Below are 24472 nucleotides of genomic sequence, written 5' to 3'. Positions count from 1 at the left end.
TCACATGCATGCATACACACACACACACACACACACACACACACACACACACACACACACACACACACACACCTTGGACTCACATGCATGCATACACACACACACACACCTATAAAAAGGAGGAGCCGGTAGCTTTGGCCTTCAACCTGAGGGGCAGGTAATGGGAGTCTCAAGTCCCTGTCACCTACTTGTAGTCACTTCTACCAAATGAAGGCCTGACAGACAAGACCCTGCCTGACTGCATGAAGCCAGCACCTTCTACAGAGGTAGCTGCTGACCTGGTGCTCGGGCACAGTCCCTGGCCTCCAGCTGTGGACGCTGGGGTGTATTTCCAAGTGTCACTGGCTCTAATGCTACCTGACTAGAAGTTGCTTTAGTCTCCTACAAGGAGCTGGGTTCCCGGAGGACAATGGCGTCCTCATACAATATATATACTTGAGCTGCTCACCACGCCCCTGACTGAGCAGAGCCCATTTGTTCAACAATGGCAAGATCCCTCTCCTAGGTGACAACTCTGGGACAGATGAGGAGAACACTGTGACATGGGACCTGCATAGGTTTGGCAAAGCCCATCAGTAGCAGCACGCAGGGTGACAACATCAGCTCACAGTTCCAGAGGGTTCGGTCCAGGTCACTCTGCCCCACTGGCTTTGGTCTGCTGGCAAAGCACCACCTCATGTCAGGGAGCACACGGCAGAGGAAGCTGCTTCCCTTTGAGGCCCTATGCCCTACGACCTCCAGCCAGGCTCCAGTAAGCTCTACCTCCTTCCCACGGTGCCATCAGCCCACAGTCACCACACATCTCCATGCTGTCTTTTTAATTTTTTTTCCAAGACAGGGTTTCTCTGTGTAGCATTGCCTTACTGGATTCGCTTTGTAGACCAAGTTGGCTTCGAACTCACTGAGATCCGCCTCCCTCTGTCTCCTGAGTGCTGGGATTAAAGGTGGGCGCCACCACTCCTAGCACCTTTAACCATGGTGGTGATGGCTGCTATGTGGTGCCTTTGGCAGCTGAGAGGGTTGACGCACTGTAAAATGATGACATCACTCCACTGATCTGTCTTTCACACACTGATGCTGCGCCTGCTCTGTGTGTGGGGTGTGTGTTTTTAAAGATTTATTTATTATGTATACAGTGCTCTGCCTGCATGTACACCTGCATGCCAGAAGAGGGCACAAGATCTCACTATAGATGGTTGTGAGCCACCATGTGATGCTGGGAATTGAACTCAGGACTTTGGAAGAACAGTCAGTGCTCTTAACCGCTGAGCCATCTCTCCAGCCCCACACCTGCTGTGTTTGACTTTACCATAGTCAGGATCCCCACACCACCACCACAGCCAGGTGAAGGTTCACTCCCAACATGCACTGGGTTAAATTCTTGTAGTCAAACTTTATTCACATTTTTACATTGTTGTATTCTGAATTGGTATAATTCAAGACACAGACATTAAATATACAGTGTATTGATGAGAAGCCGCCAGCTGGGGATGCAGTCAGGCAAGCTCTGAACACAGGCCAAGGGACTCACAATTTCCAGAGCCCTCACAGATGGATCTGGGTGCTGGTGGGCCACGTCCTGCAGGGCTCCTAACTGCCTGTCTTCTTTTGTCTCTGCCTCAGCTTGCTCCACATCCTTTCCAGGGCCACTTTCCCCATGAAGAAAGTGATGGCAAAATTACGCTTGTACCAGTCTCTACAGAGAAAAAGACACTTTGGTCAACAGCAGGGACAGGGCCTGACCAACAGCAGCTCCAGGGAGGTGTGGGCACCTGACTCACTACCTCCACCCAGCTGGCCATACACACAGACAGAGAGAGAGCTATTTCCCCATGTACAGAAGGCTCCAACCTTCCTGTGGCCTTTACTAAAGGCTTCCTAAGACCCTTCAGAACCCTAGTCAGGCAGTGATGAAGACTCAGGCTTTCCAGGGGCCTGGGGAGGTAGGGTGGGGAGACGCCTGCCTTGGTCTGATCTGTATGGCAGCACACAGCCCAAATGCTTCACAGCAGGAGCTGATTAGTCACGAGGCTCTGAATCCTTCTCCTGAGTGGCAGGATCCTCTCATACACACCCTGCTGGAATTTGTTCAAAGAAAATACACAGCTGCTACCTCTAAGTCACTCATGGAAGCCCACCCACTGGTGGCAGCTCTGGAGAGCTTACTGCATGGAGGCAGGGTGCATCTCAGACCCTGGGTACAAGCCCCTGCTACCTCAAAGCCGCCAACAAAGCACCAGCATTCCAGGCCCTGAGCCACTTCTGCTAGGACAGCACAAACCAGCTCCATCTACATGAATGTCGCTCCGCCGACAGCAGTACCCTAAGAAAACAGGAAAGGCTGTGGAGAGCCAGGGCGACTCCATGTCTCAGGCCAAGGAGCGCCACACTGCTCTTGCCACGCAGATGATCTGATCTGCTCGTTTGGGCAGAAAGCCAGCCAGGCCTCCCTTCCTGTGCTGAAGCGGCCTCCTGAGAGCAGCGTACACACAGAGCCTGTAGGGGGCAGCTGTGCTCTGTCCACAAGCTCATGTGGCTGAGTGACTAACTAGGTCAGGAACACACGCCACACTGAGCCTGCGTTCCAGGACTAACCTGCAGCTCTGTGCTCCACTGCCCTCATCCAGGCTCCAGGATCACCCATGATCTCTGCGGTCTTGCCACTCTGGCCACACCTCGCCCTGTCACTGCTGTATTTTAAAGCAAATCTCAAGTTGCATCTTAATTGTTTTACCAGATACAACAAAACCCAAAACTCTTTTTTAAAAAAACCTCAGATTTAATCTCAGTCAGCTCTTGGGAAATGGAAGTAAGCAGGCCTACACAGAGAAACCCTGTCTCAAAACAAAAACAAACCAACCAACTAAATAACAACAGTAACAAAAAAGAGCCAAACATGGTGACATCTGCTTGTTAATTCTAGCATTCCTGGAACAGAGGAGTGGTCTACATAGCAAGTTTCAAGGCAGCCAGGCCTATATATGAGACCTTGTTTCAAAAATAAGTGAACAAATAAAACAAGAAAAAAAAAAAAAAAAGACCACTAATAGGATGATCAGCTAACTCGTAGACACAACCATCCCATCTGCCTTAGACACCTGTCCACAGAGCTCAGGCCTGGACACTGTGCAGAGCTCCCAATACTCTGGGCTGGGCTGACAATGTCTTCGGCAGCCACCCCACATATGCACACCCCTTTGCCTTTTGCCTATGAACTGATACTTGGATTCAGAAGCCCGACCACAGTATAACCACACCTCTCATGAGCACACCGTGCAGGCGTGGGCTGTACTTCCTCCTGCAGCACACTGGGTTCTGGGTTGCCCCACTGCATATGGTGAGGACATGCACAGGGCGTGCCATCCTGACCTGTCGTCATTCAAATCCCACAGTTTTCTTTGCCAGGTAGTTTCAGCAGCCAGGGATGACAAGTGTCTAGAGCTATCTGCCATTAGGGAAACAATCACTTTGTCCTCTTCCTTTCTTACTTTTTTTGAGACAGGGTTTCCCTGTGTAGCTTTGGCTGTCCTGGACTCTCTTTGTAGAACAGGCTGGCCTCGAACTTGCAGTGATCCATCTGCCTCTGCCTCCTGAGTGCTGGGATTAAAGGGGTGCGCCACCACGCCCGGCCCCGCTCATCCTATTTCTAGGTGTTCCTTTGTTTGTTTTAGACAGGGTTTATTTATCTGTATAGTCCTGACTGTTCTGGAACTTGATCTGTGGATCAGGCTGGCTTCAGAGTCACAGAGATCCACCTGCCTCTGCTTCCTGAGTGATGAGATTAAAAGTGTGCGTCACCACTGACCAGCCTGAGTGTGTAGTATGAAATCACACCTGGCGAATTTTGGGTTCTTTACAAACATAGAAATGTTATGTAAATATGTTTTTGTTTTAATCCCAGGTGTGGGATATGGGCTGCTTCTGACTGACCACAGCAGCTGACTATGATTTGTCTGTGCTCTGGCACGGGTACGATTTTGCCAGCTCCAGATAGTTATTATCTGGAATTCTGGGAACTCTTCAGAGGGTATAAATATGAGAGCCCTGAGAGGGCCTGCGGCAGCTGCTGCTCCCCTGCTGCTGTTTGCTGGCTGCTAGCTGGAGATACCCTGATGATGAAGATCAAACTCACCCCAAGAAACTCCAAGCCCCTAACCAGCAGGAAGTAGTCTGCTGGAGCCCCTTTCCTCTCTCATGTTGGGGGAAGAGAAGGGACAAAAGAATTCAATAAAGTAGCCAAAAGTCCAGCTCCATGAGAGTCCTTTAAATGTGTTAAAATGTGGTTACCTTTCATTGCTGCTGGCACGGGGCAGGGAATCTTTCCCATGTGTAGCCTTAGGAAACCAGAACAGACCCAGGCGCTTTCTGAGTACTAACAGACATGTGTGTACAGTGACATCTTGTAACCCTCTGTGTGGATTGTTTTGGGGGGCTGACTGACTCACCTTGGGTTGCAGATTCCTTGCTGGACCCTCTATAGCTGTCCTGTGGCCCTTGATCTCCACTGACTTCCTTGTTCCCACCCAGACAACATCTCAATTGACCCTATACTTCCACGAAAGACACTTAAGGAACGTCCTTCAGGGCCTACTCACTGATCTAAGGCCCAGAGGCACTGTGGGTACTGTGCACACACAGAGGTACTGTGGGTACTGTGCACGCACTGAGGCACTGTGGGTACTGTGCACACAGTGAGGCTGACAAGTTTAGTTAAAACTGCAAAAAGTGAAACCACAAAACCACATAACTTCCACTTCCACTGAAAACAGCACAGCTGTTAAATTAAGGTAAGAAATACCCTGCTATGGATGTGCTAGGTGAACTAGAGGGAAGACGTGAACACTTACCGGTTATAGCACATGTGCTTCTGAAAATTCTTATTCAGAAACTCCTTATAAAAGTCAGCCATCTCCTCTGCATCCAGTGTTGCTCTCTGACCTAGAAGTAAATTACAACTTAAATGCGACACAAGAGAAGCTGGCTGTGGTGACGCACACTCATAACCCCAGAACTGTGGTTATAGGAGATCCTGTCTTAAAATATCCAAAACCCAGGGGCCTATACTATGGCTCAGTGGGTAAAGGCACTTGGTGCCAAGTCTGAAGACCTGAGTTGAATCCCTGGACCCAGAAGGTCAAAGGAGAAAATCAACTCCCATTAACCGTCGCCTGACCTCCACACGCATGCCAAGGCATGTGAACCACCCTGGTGCAGGATATTTAATCATACTGTCAACCCTGAGAGTGTGTTATTTATTGGAAAAACTTGTATCTAGTTGTGGTGTGGCTCAGCCCTAGCACACACCTTTAATCCAAGAGCTCTCTGCTTTAATATTGTAAATAGGATTAAATAAAGTTAACCCTAGGCCAAGAGATGGAACAAGCAACCAACTGACAGTGAGTAAAGAGAAAAAAACCATAGGGAGTAAGAGGGAGTCAGGGGATGCATAGAGACGCACAGGAAGCGGAAGGGAGGGACATTCAGTTCGAGGGATCTTTGGAGATGGCACGGGAAAGACAGCTGCTGTTCCCTTTTGGGATGTGGGCTGAGGAAGAAGGTCAGCTGGGTGCTTCCTCTACGCCTCTGAGCAGCAGGCTTTCACCCCAGCACCTGGTTCCCAAGTCTTTATTGGTAAAATCAAACTAGTGAGATTATGTTAAGAACACCACTCCCACCCCACAAGTAAATAAATAAATAAATAAAAGATTTTAAAGATTCCTTTGGAGGGGGAAGACAGAGTTTCTCTCTGTGTAGCCCTTCTATCCTTGAACTCATGCTATAGACCAGGCTGGCCTCAAACTCACACAGATCAAACTGCCTCTGCCTCCCAAGTGCTAGGACCAATGGCATGCGCCACCATGCCTGGCTAAAGATTCTATTTTATTTTAATTATGTGTGTGTGTGTTTGTAGGTTTGTGTACAGGTGGCTTAGCAGTTAAGAGTGCTTGCTGCTCTTGCAGAGGACCCAGGTTAAAAAAAAAAAAAACAAAATAAACCCAAAAGCGCCAGGTGTGGTGGCGCACGCCTTTAATCCCAGCACTCGGGAGGTAGAGGCAGGTGGATCACTGTGAGTTTGAGCCCAGCCTGGTCTACAAAGCCAGTCCAGGACAGCCAAGGCTACACAAAGAAACCCTGTCTCGAAACACCAAAAACCAATCAACCAAACCAAACAAAACAAAAACAAACAAAAAAACCCACAGAGGAGCCAGATTCAAATGGAGGCTCACAACTGTCTATAGCTCCAATTCCAGGAAATCTGAAGGGCTTTCCTGGTCTCTGAGGTCATCAGGCATGCATATAATGCAGATATATACGGGCTGGCAAAATACTTATACACATATCTGCATGTAAAAAGTTAATACATTCAGCCAGGTGTGGTGGCACATGTCTAATCCCAGTACTCGGAGGCAGAGACAGGCTGATCAATTTGAGTTCGAGGCCAGACTGGTCTACAAAGAGAGTTCCAGGACAGCCTTACACAGAGAAACCTTGTGTCGAAAAACAAAAAACACAAAACAAAACAAAAGTTAATACATTCAACAAACTTATAGAAGATCAACACATAAACACCAGTTGTCGCTGGGTGTGGTGGTGCACGCCTCCTGCACGCAGGAGACAGAGGCAGAAGGGTAGCTGAGTTCACACCAGTCTGGTTTACAGAGGAAGTTCCAGGACAGCTGGAGCGACACGGAGAAACCCTTTCTCAAAACAAAACAAAGGAGCTGGGCGTGGTGGCGCACGCCTTTAATCCCAGCACTCGGGAGGCAGAGGCAGGCGGATCGCTGTGAGTTCGAGGCCAGCCTGGTCTACAAAGTGAGTCCAGGATGGCCAAGGCTACACAGAGAAACCCTGTCTGGAAAAACCAAAAAACAAACAAAAACAAACAAAAACAAAAACAAAAAACAAAACAAAACAAAAACCACAGGCACTGCTCTCCAACTAGCAGATTCAACATAATCCTCATCAAAGCCACAACTGGCTTTCCCTCTTCCTTGATGGGGCTTTTTGTTTACTCTGTAAATACTAACAAAATCTTATAATTCAAATGGAAAGTCAAAACAATGTGGGTGAGAGGGCAGGACAAAGTTAGCCGTCACTCAGGAGGCAGAGACAGTGAGTTCCATGAATTCAAGGACAACCTGGTCTACAAAGTAAGTCCAGGCTAGGCCAGGCTACACAGAAAGACCCTGTCTCAAAAACTAAAACAAACAAAAGAACAAAGTGAAAAGGCTCACATTTCTCAATTTCAAAACTTGCTATGGAGCCATGCAGCACTGTCACAGACGGACAGACCTTTGGCACAGAGATAAACTTAATCATGTCAGCAACAATCAACCCATCCTTGGGGAAGGTGGTGTGTACTCTGAGACAGCAAGCACACGCTGAGGCATTGGGGACAGTGCACTAGGACAGGTGACCCTCTCTGATGCTTTGTCTGGTGGGTAGTAGCCATTTTCAGGGCTAATCTACTCATGACAACTCAAACAGCCCTGGGCGGCTGCTGGCCCAGAGGCCATTCTCAGGTACCCTGACAGGGGAAGGGAGTGTGAGTCCGTGGAAGCAGAGAGTCAACAACGGATGGGGGCCCGCTGACGTTGAAGCTGAGGGGCTGCCACCACCACCTCCTGAACTGCACGGGGCATGCATCACACAAAGCCACTCTTCTCCTTCAGGGAGGGCTGCAATGCTAGTCCCTCCTGCAGACCTGCTTGCAGCAGACAGTGCCTTAGACAGTACAGGTGGGGACAGAAAAGAGGGAAGAGGCATCAAGCCAGCACACGCCCACAGGACACTGACAGAGATGCGCACAGCTGGGGCTGGAGTGGGGCTCAGTGGGTAAGAGCACTGACTGGCCTTCCAGAGGACTCTGGTTCAATTCCCAGCACCCCCATGGCAGCTCACAATTGTCTGTGACTCCTGTTCCAGGAGATTCGACACTTGCACAGATATACATGCAGTCAAAATATCAATGTACATAAAACAAGTAGCCCCCCTTTCCCCCCAGCCTCCTACCCCTGTGCCTGGACAGCCCGATGCTGAGGATGACTCAAGACTGAGTGGGAGACTGGTTCAACTCTACAGCTGCACTTCTGTGTTCAACCTCAGCCCGCCTCTTATTAGGTGGGTGTAGGTGATCTGCCACCTTCTGTGCCTCAGTTTACTCCATGATGCAGACAATGACATGTGTGCTATGCATGCCTGCTAATGTACAGAGCATGTGGAAGAACCAAGCCCTTGTTAGGAGCTCAGCACTGTTTAGTTCTTTTTGTTTGGTTTTTTAAGAAAGGGTTTCTCTGTGTAGCCCTGGCTGTCCTAAACTAGCTTTGCAGACCAGGCTAGAACTCAAGAGATCTGGCTGCCTTTGCCTCCCTGAGTACTGGGGGCACCGGCTGGAGTTCTGCACTGTTGTGCACTGTGCTGACCACACACAGCACTTCATCCACATGTGTTAGTCTCTGACTCGGTCTTCCTGCTGTTCCCTCCACCTAGAGGACTCTTCTGAGGAGACATACACTGACACACACACTCACCTCCCTGATTCTGTGCTAGTTTCCTCCAAGTGACCACGTGCTAGAAGTGCAGGCGAACCCACCTGTATGCCAACCCTACCCCATTGGCTTTTCAGTCCCCAAAGGGCAGGACCACAGTTATGCTCCTCCTGCCCCATCCCAGTGGCCAGTGGATGCCCCTGTGAAGATGCTACTCAGGTGAAGTGGGAAGCACCGACCACCTGAGAGGTAAGGCACACCAAAGGCCCTGGGGAAGGTCTCAAAGGACAGACACAGGCTGGTGGGGGAAACCAGGATCAGACTGGAGGGCCCCAGGACGGAGCCCAGTGCAGAGAAGCTTTCAGGGCGGCAACCCTCACCGACCCTTAGAGAAGGGAGTTCCCTCTTCTCCAGCATCATCTCTGGGCCTTTCATAACAAGGGAGGGACCGTCAACACAGGAAACCGGTTGCCCTGGCAACAGCAGCACAGGCCGCCTCACTGGAGGGACAGGCCATGGAGACTTGAACTGCATCCTCCCTACAGCTATTTCGTCATCTAACAAGCGCTCGACACAGCAGCTCACACAGGCTTCTCTTGGCAACAATGGGAGAGGTGGAGGGCCCAGGCAGGATGTCACTGCTGCAGCACACAGGGAAGAGAAGCGCAGGGCGGAGGCAGGCAGAGCTGCCCACACCTGATGCCTCCCCAAAGAGCTCTCAGGCAGGCCTAGGGCCCCCACGCCACAACACCCTCAAGCCAGTGGTCAGACAGCAGGACTCAGTCATTCCTGCTCCACTCACCATCTCTGACTCTCATTATTGAACATAAAGCAAACTGGAGCCAGGAGGGGGGTAAAAAGAAGAGCAGGGAACAGGAAGGAAGGAGGAGGGGAGACTCACTGGAGGGACGGAGAGGGAAAACTCGATTTATTACATCATCACTGGAAACTCGTGGGTGTCTCACAAGTGCAGTCTGAGAACACGATCTGTCTCCACGGCGCCCTCTCTTCTGGAGCACAAGCACTTGTGCAGTCACAGAAAGAGAACAACCCCCTCCTGGCACCAAGGCTTTCTGCACTTGAAGGCAGTCAGTGAACTTCCCGCAGTGCCGCAGAACGTGCACAACATTCAGCTAGCTGGTGGCCGGCTGCAATAGCTGGGCATCTAGACATCCCCACCTTGCAATTATAAAAAAAGCCTGGAAGGAAAAGTTGCTGAACTCGCTGGTCACCACATAAAGACATCATGGCCACTGCTTGCTATCTTCTAGAAAAGGGACTTCAGGCTGCCACCAAAGCTAGACCACCTGGACTGAGTGTTAATGAAAACTTTCCTATGAATTCAGAAAGCGCAGGCTGACACCTTGCTGCTTGAGATGCCCTGTCTGTTTAAAGCTTCCTCCTCGCGCACTCCGCATTTGTCCACAGGTGTTGTTATTAAGGCAGATTTGTTGGTGCCTGTTTAAAAGTACAGATGGTCCATGTCACCTTGGCTACAAACCCCACCCATCTGCTATCCATGATGAACTGTGTGTGTTTCTTGGACACTGACCCCTTTGTCTGGCCGTCCCTCTGGGCCTCCTTCATCTTGCGTTGCCATGGCAGCCGCCAGGCTTTTTCAGCACAGCCCCATCTCTGTCTGCTGATGCTGGGCCCAGCATGGCTGGAAGCTGGCATCACTGGACAGAGAGAGAAACAGGGAGGAGAAGCGCCAGATTACGCAAAGCAAGAGAAGGGCAAGATGGCACAGGAGAGGATTTTAGAACAAAGGACGAAGTCCTAGCAAGGCTCTGGTCCCACTGTCAGGACAACCACTGCCGGGCCCTGCTCCCCATGCCCCAGGACCTCTACATCTCCTGCAACTGCCAGCTCCCCCTGAAGTCCTGCCGCTAGAGGCTTTCAGTTCCCAAGCTGCTGGTGTCTCCTGTATCCTAAAGATGAAGGTAGCATAATCTTTAGGATGTGGAAACTAATAGGAGGCCTCTTGGTCACAGCACATGTGCTTTCAAAGAGGACTATGGACCTAGGTCCCATCCACTTACAAAACTGGGTCTTTAAAAAAAAAAAATAAAATATATATATATATATAATTTATTTTTATTTTATGTTCATTGGTGTTTTGCCTGCAAGTGTGTCTGTGCGGCGAGGGTGTCAGAAACCCTGGAATTGGAGTAATAGTCAGGTGTAAGTTGCCATGTGGGTGCTGGGAATTGAACCTTGGTCCTCTGAAAGAACAGCCAGTACTCTTAACCATCTCTCTAGCCCATGAATTTTTTGTTATTGACATTTGTTTTTTTGAGAACAGGGTTTCTCTGTGTAGTCCTGGCTGTCCTGAAACTATTTGTAGACCAGGTTGTCCTTGAACACACAGAGATTCAACTGCCTCTGCCTCCCCAGTGCAGGGACTAAGAGTGTGCACCATCATGCACTGCTCTGGATTTAACTCTGAAGTCTATCAGCAACTGATATCTGATCATTAAAAAAATTATTTGGAATGGCATTGTGAGAGAAATAGATAAAAATATTTTCTTGAGCTGGGCGTGGTGGCGCACGCCTTTAATTCCAGCACTTGGGAGGCAGAGGCAGGCGGATCTCTGTGAGTTCGAGGCCGGCCTGGTCTACAAAGTGAGTCCAGGATGGCCAAGGCTACACAGAGAAACCCTGTCTCGAAAACCCAAAAAAAATTTTTTTTTCTTTTGCATCAAAAGTAACTTACTGCGCTAGAGAGATAGCTCAAAGGTTAAGTGTGTGGTCTTGGGTTGGTACACTCACCCCCAGTTAAGCCTCAGGTTGTTCTGACAGTGTTTGGTCTTTGTGACTGACATACACGAAGGACTCAGCAAAGTGCCTGGCCCTCAGTCAGGGTCAGCTGACCCACCGCTCATCCCCACACTAAGTGACAGGATGCAGCACCCTCATCTGCTGCTGGTGTCTGCACAAAGCAGTACAAGTGGGGCATCCAGATTAGCACCCCTCAGCCTTTCCTCTACAGGAAACCAGGACAGGCTGGGGTTAGCAGTGAGGGCACGTTAACCCAGGGACAGACTCAGCTCGAGGGGTTAACAGGTCTAGGCTGTCTATTTTGGCAGTAGGCATCCGCTTACCAAACAATGTCATCCTTTTTTTTTTTTTTTTAAGATTTATTTATACAGTGCTCTGCCTGCATATCCACCCACAGGAAGGCAGGAGATCTCACTATAGACGGTTGTGAGCCACCTTGTGGTTGCTGGGAATTAAACTCGGGACCTTTGGAAGAGCAGCCAGTCTGAGCCATCTCTCCAGCCCCACATCTGAGTTTGAGAGCAGCCTGGTCTACAGAGTGAGTTCCAGGACAGCCAGGGCTACACAGTGAGACAGTCTCAACAACAAGAAAAGCCTTTAGACAGAGCACCTGATTGGCGTACACTTGAGGCAGAATTGTGTAGCTACGGTACAAAGAATGAGTTTAGGCAGGGCTGACAGGACATTTAGATGTCAAATCAACTTTTTGTAAATTAGGTTTTTGCCGGGCAGTGGTGGTGCACACCTTTAATCACAACACTCGGGAGGCAGAGGCAGGCGGATCCCTGTGAATTCAAGGCCAGCCTGGTCTACAAAGTGAGTCTAAGACAACCAAGGATACACAGAGAAACCCTGTCTCAAAAAACAAAACAAAACAAAAGTAAATTAGATTTTCTTAGAACCCACACGTGCATGCTTCACAGCAGGCTGGATGGTAACCACGGGTACCCAGATAACCACAAAGGCCCTTACAGAAAAGACGATGCTAGCTTCCTTCCTAAAGATCAGAAGCTGGTGAGGGCTGGCTGTGGTGGCACCTGACTTTAATCCCAGTAGCAGGCCGATCTCTGTGAGTTCAAGGCTAGCCTGATCTACATAGTTATGAGACAGCTGGGGCTGCACAGAGATCCAAGAAACGAAAACAAAAAACAAAAAGGTCAGAAGCTGGGAAAACCCACGAAGTTGCTGCAGTGGACAGAGAAGCGACAAGGGCCCGAGCTTCAACAACGACTACAGGGCAGGGAAGCCAAGCGTTGGTCTAGGAGAAGCTACCACACGGCTCCTGCTTTCTGACTTGACAACTAACTCGGGAATCAGGAGGAAGAGGTGAGAAGATGGAGCGCTGGGAGATTACAGAGGTCCCTGGCCTCAGGGGAAGTCACTCATCAGAAGGACAGGGCTGAGCAGCCCAATGGCTCCGTGTTTACTCAGAATGCTCAAAGCTCTGGATTCTATACCCAGCACAACACAAAAAAGGAAAATCAAAGGAAGGAAGATGTAACCTCTGAGAGACTTCGACATCACCTGAAGAAAGGAGCGATGGGAAGGAGCCGGAGTCTGTGGGAGCCTGAGCACACATACCTTAGGAAGAGCAGTCTCGCAGTGAGGGACACAGGAGGGACACAGTACTGATGGACAGAGGCGGCCTGCCCTGTGCTTCCCCTTAACTCTACAACACCGACGGGGCGCACGCGCACTAACCTGACTTGGTCCGCAGGCCTGAGCCTTTAGCTTGCAGTCTTGAGTAAATGAATTCTTCTTTTTCCTGAAAGATGACCATCAGAACTCTCTTAGCCAGGTGTTTAGTACAGCCCATACTCCCGACAGAGGTGGAGACAGGAGGATCAGGAGGTCAAGGTCATGCTCAACTGTAAGTTTGAGCCCACCCTGGGCTACATGAGACCCTGTCTCAAAAAAAACAAAATTAATTTTAAAAATATTAAAACCCAAACAACTGTGTTCTTAGCTAGGAGAGGTGGGGCAGGAGTTATAAGAGTTTGAAGCACCATGGGTGTAATGATTAAAAATGCCAGACAAGAAACGATATGGTGAAATGTGTTATGTGAGTGTGGGAGAGTCAGGGGAAGGGGCACCCCAGGGAGAGAGAGAGAGAGAGAGAGAGAGACAGACAGACAGACAGACAGACAGCAAGAGGAAGAGCAAGAGAGGGGTAAGAGAGACACAGGATGAGTTTGTCCTTTCTTTTTTTGGTTTTTTGAGACAAGGTTTCTTATGTATCCTTGGCTGTCCTGGACTCACTTTGTAGACCAGGCTGGCCTCAAACTCACAGTGATCTTCCTGCCTCTGCCTCCCAAATGCTGGGATTAAAGGTGTGTGCTACCACACCTGGGCAAGTTTGCCCTTTTTATATCCTGGGCAGCTGGCACACCTAGTGACTGGCAGCTAATGACGTTATCGGTTGCTAGGCAGACTGGAGGCAGTATGCTAACAATGGGCAACTTAACAGAACTTCATCTCAAGATAAAAATTAAAAAGGGCTGGAACTGCAGCTCAGGAGCAGAGCGCCTGCCTAGTGGAGCCCTCGGTTTAATCCCCAGCACTAAACAAGAGGAGAGAGACTCGCTCTCTGGCTTGCTACTACTCTTGGCTAGAGCACAATGCTGAGAAACTTGGGGCACATTTCCTGAGAAATACCACATTGTATATTTTTGTTTGGTTGGTTGGTTTTTGGAAACAGGGTTTCTCTGTGATATCCTGGCTGTCCTGGACTGGCTTTGTAGAACAAGCTGGCCTCAAACTCGTAGAGATCCACCTGCCTCTGCCTCCTGAGTGCTGGGATTACAGGTGTGCGCCACCACTGCCTGGTGAGAAATACCACACTGTAAAGCCTGTTTTTTAAAAAAAGATTTACTTTTCCAGGAAGCCAGGATACACAGAGAAACCCCGTCTTGAAAAACAAATACAAAATTTGTGTACGTATGAGCCTGCATGTTTGTGTACTACATGCATGCACAGGGCCTGAGGAGGCCATAAGAAGGCATCAGACCCCCTGGGACAAGAGTTAGACACTTGTGAGCTGCCATGTGCATGCTGGGAACTGAGACTGGTCTTCTTGAAGATCAGCCAGTGCTCTAACCATTTAGCCATCTCTCCAGCTGCCATCAGAGCTGGTTTGAAACCATCTCAAGTTTTATCATGATATAGGACTTTTTCATGTAGTCTAGGAAGGACATAAACATGCTATATAGTAGACACTGGCCTTTAACTCCTGACCCAGAGCGCTGGGATAACAAGTGTGGGTCACCATGCCTGGCTTGAAACAGAACTTAAAAACAAGATGTTCAATGGATTCTGGAAGATGGTCTGTTTATAAATTCACAAAATACAACAAAGATTCCATTGATATTTTCTTTTTCTTTCTTTCTTTCTTTTTCTTTTTTTTTTTTTTTTGTGGGTTTTTTGAGAGAGGGTCTCTCTGTGTAGCCTTGGCTGTTCTGGATTTGCTTTGTAGACCAGGCTGGCCTCAAACTCACAGTGATCCACCTGCCTCTGCCTCCCAAGAGCTAAGATTAACATTGAAATTTTCTTATTCATTAGGATATTTATACTTGTTTCTCTGCAGTTTATGAGTAAACTGTTAAAAATCTTAAACTTGGCTGGGCGTGGTGGCACACGCCTTTAATCCCAGGCAGAGGCAGGCAGATTGCTGTGAGTTAAGAGTCCAGGACAGCCAGGGTTACACAGTGAAACCCTGTCTTGAAAAACCAAAATAATAAAAAATAAATAATAAATAAATAAATAAATAAATCTTGAACTCTCATAAGTAACAATCGATGGCAGAGACTTCTCAGAAACAGGAACATTCGGTCCCTTGCTACCTCTCTTCCCAGGAAGCCTCAAACTCTGTGACTTATGACTGGCCAAGGTGTCTTCTACACAGTTACACGCACCTTTAAAACAGTCTTTTTAATCTCCTAAAGGCTTTTTTTTGGACAGGATATCACTATGTATCTCTGGCTAGTCTGGAGCTCTCCAGCCTTGAAGACTGGCCTTGAACTAGAGACCCTCCTGCCTTTAAAGCCCAAGTGCTGGGATTGAAGGAATGCATATCACTACACTTGGCTGCTAAGACACCATTTAAGAAGAGACAGAATGTTCTGTGCACTCACACAAACCCCAAACAGAAAGGCTACAATGTAAATTCTAAAGATTTAGTGCCCCCAAGTGGCTGAGTGAACAGTCCTCTTTCCTCGCTGACCTGAATCTCACACTCACCTTATTAAAAGACAAATTCTGGTTGGCCCAGAACTGCTGGTTCCATTCTTGTGTTTCTTGTCTCAGTTCTCTGAGCCTTTGTTCCAAGGGGGACTCGTTTTCAGGGATGTGAAAATGAACAGGTCGAAGGTTCGAGTATTTATCTGGGGGTCCTATCCAATCACAGCAGGACTGTGCCGGAGGGCAGAATCTTGAGACCTTTAATGAAATGAAGGGAATTAGCAAGCAACCAAACCAGACGCTGGTGCTATAAAACTAACAAGGTCCTCATCCGCTTACTCTGCCGAAAGACTACAATGTATCCACCTCATCATCCTTTTCCAAACTGAAAGAGCTATAATACTAATTTTGTTGTTTTTCCTTTTGGTTGTTCAGACATGAACTACTAATGAATGGCCTGGGCCGGGCTCACAGTCCTTTTTCCTCAGCCTCCCAAGCACTGGTATTACAGGCAGACACTATCACCTGGCTTAAATATTAACATTACTACACTGTTCACCAAGTGTTGCCACAATAGCTCTACACCCTGACAGAAGAGACCTCAGGCCTGGTAGGCCTAGCTGCCCTGGACTCCTTTGCAGACCAGAATGGCCCGGAGCTCCCAGGGATCCGCCTGCTTCTGCCTCCCTGGGATTGAAGGCGTGTGCTGCCATGCCTAGCCCTCATCTTCTTACAGGTCCTGTCCACAGCAGGAAATGTTAGAATTCCCACCCACGTGCACCCTTACTGACAGTACTTAGAAGGCAGAGGCTAGAGGAATTCCAGGCCAGCCCAATCTACATAGTTCCAGGCCAGCTAAGGATGTGTGAACCTGTCTCAAAAATTAATAAAGCTGCCATGTCCAACACAGTGAGCCACAGAGTGTCCAGGAGAGCAGTGGCTTCTCCATGCGGATCTCCTGGTGGCAGGTCACCTGCCTCCACTGTGAACCCACAGACAAATGTTCTGCTCGTTTGGTTTTTCATAATACCTTGAGAGATACTTTTCTTTGAATGTGATGAGGTAATTTGTCTACTTTCCCTACATGAAAATACTTGTATTTTTGTTCACCAAGCAGCTGCTATTAGGAAAGAAAGCTTGGGGGAGGGGAAAAAAACCTTTTGTAAAAAAAGCCTCCCTTTGTAGTGTAATTACTGTAATTTAAGTTCTTAAGTAAGAACATAGTGCTGGGCTCCCTGAAGCGTGGACAGAAGGGCTGTGCGTGGGAAGGGAGGCTCCTGCGGGCCACGGAGCCTGCTGAGAGTCAGACAAGAAGCCAACATGTCCAAGAGGCAGCCAGCCCGACAGTCCCTCCTTCCAGGCAGTTCTGTGCAGCTCAAAGCCACGGTTAAGGACAAGAGGGAGAGTGCACACTTGCAGAGGCTTCTTGCTTTACACAGCTCCTCTGAGATGAGCGCTCAGAGACCTGAGAGTTAGGAGCCTCAGGCCCCTCCTGCACAAAGGCAGCACATAAACCAGCAAGGCAAACTCATGCAACACAAAGACCATGTCCCACCAGGCATGGAAAGGATTACTATTAGAAACAGCAAGTCGCTGAATCTCTTGTCTTGGGGCTGATGAGATGGGCTACCAGCACTGACTGCTCTTCCAGAGGACTGTGGTTCACAACTGTCTGTAACTCTAAGATCTGACACCCCCACACAGACAAACACGAAGGCAAAACACCAATGCATATAAAATAACAATAAATAATTAAGGAAAAAAACCAAGCCGGGTGTGGTGGCACACATCTCTGCATGGGATGCAGAGGCTGGTGGATCACTGTGAGTTCGATCACTGTGAGTTCGAGGCCAGCCTGGTCTACAAAGTGAGTCCAGGACAGCCAAGGCTACACAGAGAAACCCTGTCTCGAAAACCAAAACCAAACCAAACCAAACCAGGAATCTGGTATCTTGAATGTCAACTGCAAAGACGAGCATTCAGAACTGCTCAAAGTAGGGGTTTCCTCCCTGGACTCCTCCATATTCCCTGCTTTATTGTCTTTGTCTTTCCTACCACCTCCAGATCCAAGGCCTGCTTAGCCGGGGGCACTCAAGTGCTGCCTTAGTCAGGGTGACTATTTCTGTGATAAAAGAGCATGATCAGCTGGCATTGGTGGCACACACCTACAATCCAAGGACTCAGGGGGCCACCCTGGTCTACATACAAAGCGAGTCCAGGACAGCCAAGCCTAACACAGAGAAACTCTGTGTTGGGGGGGGGGGGGAGCAGTGAGATTTGGACTCACACAAAACCTGGAGCTGATGTAGAGTCCGTAGTCCCACGAGGCTTATCCTACTCAGCCTGTGTTCTTACAGAATCCAGGACTACTAGCCTGGCTTGGTGGCGCACGCCTTTAATCCCAGCACTCGGGAGGCAGAGGAAGGTGGATCTCCGTGGGTTCAAGGCCAGCCTGGTCTACAAAGTCAGTTCCAGGACAGCCAGGGACAGAGAAACCCTGTCTTGAAATACTGCCCCCTCCCCCAAAAACAAAACAAACAAAAAAACCAAACCAAACCAGACAAACGAAAGCCTCCAGGAGCACAAGTCTGTCCCACATCAATCACTAAGGAAATGTGGCTTGCATACAATCATATCTTACGGAGGCCTTTTCTTTTTCTTCTTTTCTTTCTTTCTTTCTTTTTTTTTTTTTTGGTCTGGCTATCCTGGACTCTCTTTGTAGACTAGGCTGTCCTTGAACTCACAGAGATCCACCTGCCTCTGCCTCCCCAGTCTGGGTTAACAGGTGGGCCCAGCTCTGGAGTAATTTTCTTAACTGAGGTTCTCTCCTCTCAGATGACTTTAGCCTCTGTCAAGTTCACAGAGAACTATCCAGCACACTGTCTAAGGATCTTATTGGTGGCTTTCCCCAACTCTCAACACCTCTTAAAAAAGCACTCATGGGCCAGGTGTGGTGGCACACACCTTTAATGCCAGCACTTGGGAGACAGAGGCAGGTGGATTGTTGTGAGTTCGAGGTCTACACAGTGAGTCCAGGACAGCCAGGGATACACAGAGAAACCCTGTCTTGAAAAACCAAAACAAAACCAAAAAAACACTCATGGGCTGGAGAGATGGCTCAGAGGTTAAGAGCACTGACCGCTCTTCTAAAGGTCCTGAGTTCAATTCCCAGCAACTGTATCATAGCTTACAACCATCTGTAATGTAATCTAATGCCCTCTTCTGGTGTGCAGGTGTACATGCAGACAGAGCCCTGTGTGCATAATAAATAAATAAATCTTAAAAAAAAAAAAAAAAAAAAAAAAAAAAAAAGGTTAGGCTGTTATGCCCAGAGCTCAAGGATCCCAAAAGCCATTAGGAATCTCAAATCCTATGTAAAAGCCAAGAGTCTTTATTCCAGCATGCTGGAGTCAACCACTCAAGCAAAATGATGACTCTTCTCTCCTCCCCCCTCTCCGCCCCAAGGGAACCTGCAGGCTTCTTTTAAAGGCCAGAAAGGGGAGTTTCTGCTGTGGTTACAAGATTGGGCAGTACCCAAGAAGGCTCTGTGACTTTGATCAGGAGTTAGGGGCTTTTCAAAGCAGTAGCTAGGCAACCTTATCTTCCTCAGGCCAGGGGTCCTGGCTGACCCTGATTGGCTGTCCGTTGCTAGGGGTGATGGTAAACATCAGAAGCATGTGCTTGTGGGCTTTTTGTAACTGGAGTTCATGCTCAGGCCATTTCCCCTTAAAAATGTTGTTTCCTTTTCAGAAATGGGGCTGCACAGGCCTCACAGGACACTGTGTGGAACCCTCTTTTTAAGGTCTGGCATTTCCGAATAGCCAAGAGAGCTGGTCTAGTACAACAGACTCCCTTTCTCAGTGGGGTTCTCTCTTCACCTGTTCAGCAAACACCTGGAGATTCCCAGAAACACCCCACCCTATCCTGTGGAGATCCTCCTCCAGCAAATGACCTTTAATCATACCAGGAAGTTCTTCCCCCACCCACAGGCTAATCAAGTACTGTGTTCCCCTTCTTGTGATAGGACCCTGTGCTAGTGCACGTAATGAGGTACGGCACCACTGCATATAAATCAAGTATCCTAGCACCCAGGCCCCAGCGAAGCTGACACATTAGCTCTCAAATCCCTCCCCACTGCCCAAAGTTTATAAATCCCTGATTTACAAAAAGGAAGGTTGGCTTGCTCTCATATACTCAAGCCATGCCTCTGCCACGGCTGCCTGAGCCTCATCATCTATTCTGGGGGCTTGACTGCTGATGGTCAGGCACTGATGGCAAGGCGAGGCTGCCTTGGTAGTCACTGAAAACTGCTCCATCGCCACCACAAGCTGGGTGCTGATGGCTGTGCCTCACCGCCTTCCAGCAGTTACAAGCATCCAAGGAGCTGTAAGACACCCAGGCTTCCACTGCCATTGGATACCAGCAATCTCATTCTAAACGAACTCACCTAGCACACAGGCCGAATAAGTCTTTTTAAAAAAAATAAAGACCAAAAAAAATTATTTCATGTATATCAGTTCTCTGTTTTCATGGACACCAGAAGAGGGAATCAGATTCCATTTCAAATGGTTGTGAGTCAGTCACCATGTGGTTGCTGGAATTGAACTCAACCTTTGGAAGAACAGACAATGCTCTTAACCTCTGAGTCATCTCTCCAGCCTGATATGAGGTTTTTTAAAAAGAGATTTTTATTTTATGTGTATAGGTGTTTTCCCTATGTGTATATCTGTGCATCACATGCATACAGTGCCTGCAGAGGCTAAGAAGAATGTGCTGGGCCTTCTGGAACTGGAGTTATAGATGGTGTCAGCTCCCACATGGGTGCTGGGAATTGAACTTGGGTCTTCTAGAAGAGCTGCTAGTGCTCTTAATCACCAAGCCTTCTCTCCAGCCCAAGGAGTAAAAGTTTAATGAAATACATTTACATCATTTACATCCCGCTGGGCGTGGTGGCGCACGCCCTTAACCCCAGCACTCGGGAGGCAGAGGCAGGCGGATCCATGTGAGTTCTAGGCCAGCCTGGTCTTCAAAGTAAGTCCAAGACTGCCAATGCTACACAGAGAAACCCTGTCTCTCAGGGGAGGAAAAAAGAAAAGAAAAGAGAAGAAGAAGAAGAAGAAGAAGAAGAAGAAGAAGAAGAAGAAGAAGAAGAAGAAGAAGAAGAAACAGCATTTGCATCCTCATCATTAACAAACAGAAAACCTGAATAATTGTACACTGAACAGGCCTGCTGCTTACTACTGGAACCATGTCTCCTGACATGGCATGTCATTACTACTGTGGCATTCCTCAAAAATGTTTAAATAAGCCAGATCTGCTGCCTCATGCCCACAATCCTATCACTTGGGAACCTAAAGTGGAAGAATGAGCGTTCAAAGCTATCCTCGGCTACACTGAATTCGAGGCTACCCTGGGCTACATGATTTTGGAGAAAATCCTTTCTCAAAAAGTAACTTTTAAGTTAGTAAAATTTTGCCAGGCAGTGATGTCACATGACTTTATTCCCAGCACCTGGGAGGCAGAGACAGGGGTGTCTGAGTGTAGGAGAGTTTTAGCAGAGCCATTTTATCTGGCATGAATTCCCAGTGAGGGCACCTAGGCTTTGAAGTAGCCTTTTGTAACTAGTGATTGTTATCTGAGGTTTATGAAGTTGTTTTCCTGAAGGATTCACAGAGCCTTTGCGTAACCTAGACACACCTGGCAAACCAGGAAGCCTGGCTGAGACTTCAGACACTCCTGGATCCTATCGGAGGCCTGGCATGCAGAAACCGACCTGCTGAAAGTAAAGTGCCTTTGTGTAACAATAAAGACCCTTATTACGTATAGTGCTCTGTCTGCATGTACACCTGCAGGCCAGAAGAGGGCATCAGATCACATTATAGATGACTGTGAACCACCACGTGAGTGCTGGGAATTGAACTCAGGACCTCTGGAAGAGCAGGCAGTGCTCTTAACCTCAGAGTCATCTCTCCAGCCCCCTAAAGACCTTTCTTAAAAGGTAGGTTCACGGCCTGGAGATTATATATGTGTGTGTGTACGCGCGCGTGCGTATGTATGTATATATAATAAAAACCCTCACAGCCAGGCGTGGTGGCGCACTCCCGTCACCCAGCACTCGGGGGTGGGGGTGGGGGGTGTAGAGGCAGGTGGATGCGTTTCAATCCTGGCTGCATAAACCTAGCCTCGTGGTGGAAGATGGGGACAGACAAGAGGATTCAAGGTTATCCCTGGCCACACAGAAAGTCTGAGGCTAACTTGGATACACAAGACGGTGTCAAAGACAAAAATAAAATATAATGACAATAATGAAGTCATATAGGGACTCCAGTGGGTCTCCTTAAACCAAGACAAGACAGCTTTTAAAAAAAATGCAGGCTGGGAGTGGTGGCACATGCACTTGGGAGGTAGAGGCAGGTGAATTTCTGTGAGTTTGAGGCCAACTTGGTCTACAATGTGAGTCCAGGACAGCCAAAGCTACACAAAGAAACACTATCTCAAAACAAACAAACAAAAACAAAAAGAAAAAAAGCAAGCAAGAAAGAAAGAATGCCGAGTAAGCTAGTATTAGATTTATTTTATTGAAGGAAATGTTTGCAATGTTATTTATTTGGTGGGCTAAGTTGGCTTTTCTTTTTTTTTTTTTTTTCTTTTTAATAACTTATTGCCGGGCGTGGTGGCGCACGCCTTTAATCCCAGCACTCAGGGAGGCAGAGGCAGGCGGATCGCTGTGAGTTCGAGGCCAGCCTGGTCTACAAAGTGAGTCCAGGATGGCCAAGGCTACACAGAGAAACCCTGTCTCGAAAAAAAACTTATTTAATTTCATTTTATGTGCATTAGTATGAAGGTATCAGAGTAACTGGAGTTACAGACAGTTATGAGCTGCCATGTGGGTGCTGGGAATTGAACCTTGGTCCTTTGGAAGAGCAGGCAGTGCTCTTAACCACTGACCCATCTCTCCAGCCAGGTTAGTTGGTTTTTTTAAGGTAGGATTTCTCTGTGTAGCAAAGACCATGCTGGTCTCAAACTCAGAGATCCACCTGCCTCTGCCTTGGAGGGCTGAGGTTAAAGCTCCCCACCCCACCACCCCCCAACACACACCATGCCCAGCTGCAATGCTACTTTTAAGACTTGTGATTTACAAAGTGTCTTTGCAAGGCAACAATCTGTCTTATAATCATTTGATTACTCAGGAAACAAGAAAGGTAGCAGTGCATAGGAAACAGTCCTGAGGCAAAACTGTTTTCTTTTGTGCTGCCCAATATTTATAATGGGACATTTAGATCCTAAAACACATAGCAGTAGTCAGTATAGAATTGGGCAAGTTCTGGCTGGTAGCAGTTCCCTCAGCACAGTTGTCCCCACTGCTCCTTCCAAGAAGTGGGGAGCACAGGCTTGCCCCTGGACTACAAAGGGCCAAAGTGTTACACTGAGGACCCAGGCCCAGAGTAAGACTTACTTTTTGTCTGTTTCGCTTTGAGACAGGGTCTCACTTTGTAACCCCAGTGCCGCTGAACTTGCTTTTCTACAAGTACCACCAGGCCTTCAGCAAAACTTCAAAGACTGTTCCTTGTCAGTCTTTTTTCCAGCATTAGTTCACCAGATCGGCTGGGGAAGGTCAGGCAAGGTAGCTAAGAGGGTAAAAGCTTTCCTATGAAAGTCTGAGTTCTACCCCTGGAACCTCCTGAGGATGGACAGAAAGGTCTCCAGAAAGCTGTCCTCTCGGGTGAACAGCATGCCTACCACACACAATGATAAAAATTCTATAAACCAGGCGTGTGGCGTCAGGGAAAACTCTCATCATGAGAAAAGCTCTTGGCTGAGTTACATTTTTCCCTCCCAAAGCATCTTCAGACACCTGTTTTGTTTTGTCTGTCTGTCTGTCTGTCTACCTATGTTTCTCCCCAGACAGGGTTTCTCTTTGCTTAGCCTTGGCTATCCTAGAAATCGTGCTGTAAACCAGGCTGGCCTTAGACTCACAGAGACCCAGCTGCCTCTGCCTCCTGAGTGCTGATATTAGTGGCGTGTGCCGGGGCCACCACCGTCGCCTGGCAAACTCTACTTTCTAGAGAAGTGAAGGCTTTTTTGTTTCTTGTGCCAGGGAACTGAGGCAGAGGCCAGGGTCCTAGGCAACAAATCTTAACTGTAGACAAGACACAACTTCAAAGCCGTAGTTATAAAAAAAAAAAAAAAAAAAAAAACATGCTAGACACGGCATAGCAGAAATGAAAATTTTACACAGCAGGCGCATTTTGCAATTCTTAATTATCTCTTTTTGTCCTTCCATAATTATTGCTTAGACCAAGCTCTACGGTCTCTATCACTAGCCTGGTGGCAAACGAAGTGTTAGTAGTAACTGTCTAATGTTTTATCTGCAGCCCCAGTCAGCATTTTCATCTGACAGACTCAAAACCTAAGCCTCCCTTAAACAAAACATCCTCTCGCAAAATAGTACAATTGATTAAAAAACAACAAAACTTTCCTGCCTCCTTTCTCGCTACAGACATGCACTGTGGATCTTTGACTCTACGTGCATATTAAAAGTAGGAAGATAAAGTCAGCCAGCGCTTTAAGACGAACACTAATCTTCTGAACGAAGCGAAAATCAGAAAACACACACTTCAAGAGTTGTGTAAATACAAACAGGAATTAACTTCCGGAACAGGCAAGATTCGCACGTTCCGAAGCGGACCCGCCACAACGATCGGCCGGCCGGGTAGACGCAGTCGTCGTGGAGTGTGCTTGGCGGCCTCCCTCCCTGCCAGCGTCCCCGGCGGCGTCCCGCTTACCGGGCTGGACGCAGCATCCCTGCGCTCCGTAGCGCGCTCACCGGCCAGCCGACCGACGCCGCCGGCGAAGGAGCGGCAGAGAGGCTGGCGAAGGGCTCTGCTTCCGGGCCGCAGAGCCGCCATGGTCCGCGCGCACTAGATTTCGCGACACGCGGCAGCATCGCGACAGTGGAGAGGTCGGCTTTACGGCAGCGCCGTAAAGTCCGAGGCGACGCCCGGCGAGGCCGACCGTGAACATTC

The 24472-nt window shown here is 48.4% G+C and overlaps 1 protein-coding gene across 1 annotated transcript; it reads right to left on the bottom strand.

The window, feature by feature from the left end:
- Positions 1-1531: 1531 nt before the first annotated feature.
- Positions 1532-24460, bottom strand: LOC127194502 (cytochrome c oxidase assembly factor 8). Its single transcript, XM_051151920.1, has 5 exons — positions 24233-24460; positions 15507-15704; positions 12972-13035; positions 4848-4938; positions 1532-1696 (listed from the first exon to the last, which is right to left on the bottom strand). The coding sequence occupies exons 1-5, from the start codon at positions 24353-24355 to the stop codon at positions 1591-1593; spliced, it is 582 nt and encodes a 193-aa protein (XP_051007877.1). The 5' UTR covers positions 24356-24460; the 3' UTR covers positions 1532-1590.
- Between the last annotated feature and the right edge of the window lie 12 nt (positions 24461-24472).

This window comes from Acomys russatus, chromosome 1 (assembly GCF_903995435.1).
Source record: "Acomys russatus chromosome 1, mAcoRus1.1, whole genome shotgun sequence".
Classification (NCBI taxonomy): Eukaryota; Metazoa; Chordata; class Mammalia; order Rodentia; family Muridae; genus Acomys; species Acomys russatus.
Note: the sequence above shows the minus strand (reverse complement) of the source record. Positions and strands in the feature narration are given on the sequence as shown.

Excerpts from the sequence above, each read along its gene's own strand:
- LOC127194502 (XM_051151920.1), bottom strand. The coding sequence starts at position 24,355 with ATGGCGGCTCTGCGGCCCGGAAGCAGAGCCCTTCGCCAGCCTCTCTGC. Across the intron at positions 15,705-24,232 it reads GGGATGCTGCGTCCAGCCCG|GTCTCAAGATTCTGCCCTCC; the intron begins GTAAGCGGGACG and ends ATTTCATTAAAG. Across the intron at positions 13,036-15,506 it reads AGAATTTGTCTTTTAATAAG|GAAAAAGAAGAATTCATTTA; the intron begins GTGAGTGTGAGA and ends GTCATCTTTCAG.